General features: G+C 39.2%; 1 protein-coding gene across 1 annotated transcript; it reads right to left on the reverse strand.

Moving 5' to 3' along the window:
* Positions 1-909: 909 nt before the first annotated feature.
* PADG_08583 (uncharacterized protein) lies at positions 910-1,941 on the reverse strand (the record flags this gene model as incomplete). Its single annotated transcript, XM_010765591.1, has 3 exons — positions 910-1,205; positions 1,257-1,547; positions 1,695-1,941. The coding sequence occupies 3 exons, from the start codon at positions 1,939-1,941 to the stop codon at positions 910-912; spliced, it is 834 nt and encodes a 277-aa protein (XP_010763893.1).
* Positions 1,942-3,502: the final 1,561 nt, after the last annotated feature.

Here is a 3,502-nt window from a genome sequence, read left to right on the forward strand (position 1 = left end):
AGTTTTTAAATATATATAGTTTACTTTTATATTAGTTTATTATTTTATTTTATTTTAATTTATATTATTTTATAATTATATTAATTTATATTATTTTATAATTATATTAATTTATATTATTTTAAAATATGTTGAGTTGTTTATATTATTATATAAGAAAGATAATTTATGTTGAAAAATTAACTGAATTAAAATTAAAACTATAAATGTATCTTTTATTAAAAAATTATTAAATACTATATTGTTCTGAGATAAAACTCTATAAGTACATGAGTTAATTACTACTTATTAGTTAAATTAGTAAAATAGTTATATTCTAGTTTAATTAAATAGATATCATAATTATTGACTGAATATATTTTAAATGAAAAATAAAAATAATAATAATATATTAAATTGATTTAATTAAATAGATAAGTAAATTACTTCTAAGATCTCAATAGAAGTCTTTCTCTCAATAGATTTGAATATAATCACAAGAGCACAAGTAGAAATATCAGTATTTCAAGCCATATTAAAAGAAGAATTGAATTTGAAAAGGAATTTAAAAATCAATATATCAAAGTATGTGATTTTTCATATATTAATAATTAGGAAAATTCTGCAGAATTAAAGTTTCATGATGTTATATGGTACCTTGGCAGGAAGAAACTTTTGAAAGGGACCTTTATATTTAAAATCACATTCAACTACACGCTTATAATATATGGCTGTTCCATGAATTTAATTTAATACATTGAAATAAAATCCTCCTACGCATGCCAGCACATTTATACACCCTAGAGGACATTCAAGCATAAAGAAAACTGGCCTGTAAAAGCCGGCAAGTGGACAGAAGGAGAAAAGTACCTATCAAAAATAATAGGAAAACCTGAATTGAAATGACCATGAAAATTGAGCCCCATTCTTCTATTTTATCTTTGGAGTTCCGTCAAGTAACTGATGCGTGTGATGCCCACTAAGCTCTGCATAAGTGAAAGGGGACTGTATATATTGTTCTGGAGGAGGCTGAACAGGAGCCATTATAGGCTGCAGTTCAAATACTCTCATCTCAACCAGCTTCTGAATGTATTCCTCTCTGATAAACCAATTCCCTCGTCGACCAAAAAAGAGGATGGCAGTGAAAATGAAAATGAGACCTCCGGCGGCTCCACCAACTGCACCCGCAAGGGCGCCTGTGGTGACGCCTTCCGGAGCGACGGATCCTATCCACGAGTCAGGAGAAAATTGGACTAGAGCATTAGAAGATGACTTACCGTTATTATTAGGAGAAGTATCCAGGTTTGGCGAACTTTTACTGCCAGATCCCCCTTCGTTTTTTGGGGGGCCTGAATTACCGGGACATGGAATATTCGGGTTTAAACCATCATCATTAAGATTTACGATTGTAAAATAGTCGGAATGAATAACTGTCTGGGCTTCGCGGAGAGCAATTACATAATCGCAGCCGCTAATGGGCACGTCTGGCAATTCTTTGCCATATGAAGCGCGAAGAAAACGGTCATCACGACTTCGCCAACGATAGGAACCGTTATTGGGAGTCTCACCTATAGGATTTGGGTTAAGAATGAGTACAAACTAAAATAATCCAGCACAAGAGAGTAAGAATTATTCAGGTCGCGGCGTGTTCAACAGTCGGACTTGAAGTATGATTCAGGAGAAGATGTTGGACAAAAGAAGTAAAATACACGTACTTGAAATCGCGTGAACTGTGGTGATATTATGGGACAAACCCTTTCGGAGTTCGAGGCTGACTGGTCTGTCCGAAGGGTTACCTTCCCATCGGATTTCCAGGTCAATTCCCGTCGTGATTCTATCGCCGGTGTGAGGAGTGGTGATTTTCGTTGCCTCCGCACGTTTGGAAAATGAAAATCCAGAGGACGGAAGAACGACGACTGCTAGCGCTATCAGCAGCGGTGCACAGGTAGTCTGAGACAGCATCCTGTCGCAGGATCAAGAAAGCAACCCTATAAACCCAGGTGATAGTGAAATTCCTTTTTCACCGAAAGATCAAAGCAGAAAGGAATGCCTTCAGAATAAAAACAATGCTGGACGTTCATGACACCCAGCATCGATGTGCCAGCCGTGCATGCCCCTGACTACCTATGTCTCCATTGGTGCCAAGTCCAATCATTGCGAGAGAGGGACTTTTTCTCATGAGTCACTATTGTTTACTGGTCGTGTGGCGCGCCGGCTCGTATTTATGAACGAAAGAGGGATAGCCATGTTTCACTCCGCTATCTCTGCCAGTATATTGGATGGCCGCCAGGAACACTTCATCAAAGGGTCATGAAGTGCCAAGGGCTGTTATGTATACCAATATCCAATAGTAGTGAGCAGTTGGGAAAACACGAGAGATCAAGTTCTTGGAAAGCTTGAATATGAAACGGCTTCACAACCCAAGATGTATTGCCATTGTCGATGCCGAGCATCTTTGAGCCCCAGCAGACTGCAGACTTCGGAGTTCGCACTCAGCAATCAGCACTCAACAATCCAGAATCGGCACGCAGAACTCAGGACGATGTGAACACTGAACTGTGAAGAAAATGAGAAAATTATCAGAGGAAGGTTTGTTGAAATGAAATAAGAATCGGGCCAAGCATGCCAAGCGGGCCAAGACTTGTTGGGGAAGGTTTAATAATTGGACACAACCTGGGACCCACGTGATTTCTGTATTTTTAACCTTTAATAATGATTGATTGGATCCATTAATTTCCACTCTCTCACGTCAAACTCCAACGTATGGATGTATGGACCGTACATACATTACTCCAAGGCCACCTGAAATAACTTCTGATTGTCGCTTCAGCGAAAACCTCGGATCAGTGGTGATAAACCATCGACCCTTCAAGCTTCGCTCCTTTGGAATAACAGTCCCGATGGACCCTTTACAGACCCCTACCTAAGTTACCTTTCCCCCTGGTAGTCATATCCAGGCATTGTTCGTGAGGTTCTCTCAAGATGGGGAAATATACAGATGCTCTCTTGGAAAAAGACGTCAAGGCAGAATGAATTAATAGCTTTTGCTCCTCGCTGTTGTCAGTTAGTCATGGCAATACCTTGCTTTCGTGGTACCCGATGCCCACCATGCTGTCTTCGCCTCAGTTATATCCACTGGCAGGAACACACCCGCCTATTTATTTCCATAGTCGTGTGTGTATCAAGGCGGATATACCAATCAGATTCTATGAAAACCAGTCTGCTTCCATTCTTGAAGGGATTTCTACATACTCCTTGCCACCCATAGCATAGGAAATGGTTCAAATGCCTGAAGTATTACAAGGGCCTTTGATTGAAGGCCACATTACGGGGTTACAACTCAGATGAGGCTGAATGTTTCTTTGCAAGTTACCCACAGTCGAGCGAGCCAATTTTCATCGTTTTTGTCAGATTGTCTATGTTCTTACTATTTATTAGCCGTGTCACACATACTCACTACCTTCCATTAGTGAGTGCGCCCCACCATAAAGGAAACATCACTGTAATTGAAATATTCTAGGAT

The sequence above is a fragment of the Paracoccidioides brasiliensis genome, assembly GCF_000150735.1.
Source record: "Paracoccidioides brasiliensis Pb18 unplaced genomic scaffold supercont2.22, whole genome shotgun sequence".
Classification (NCBI taxonomy): domain Eukaryota; kingdom Fungi; phylum Ascomycota; class Eurotiomycetes; order Onygenales; family Ajellomycetaceae; genus Paracoccidioides; species Paracoccidioides brasiliensis.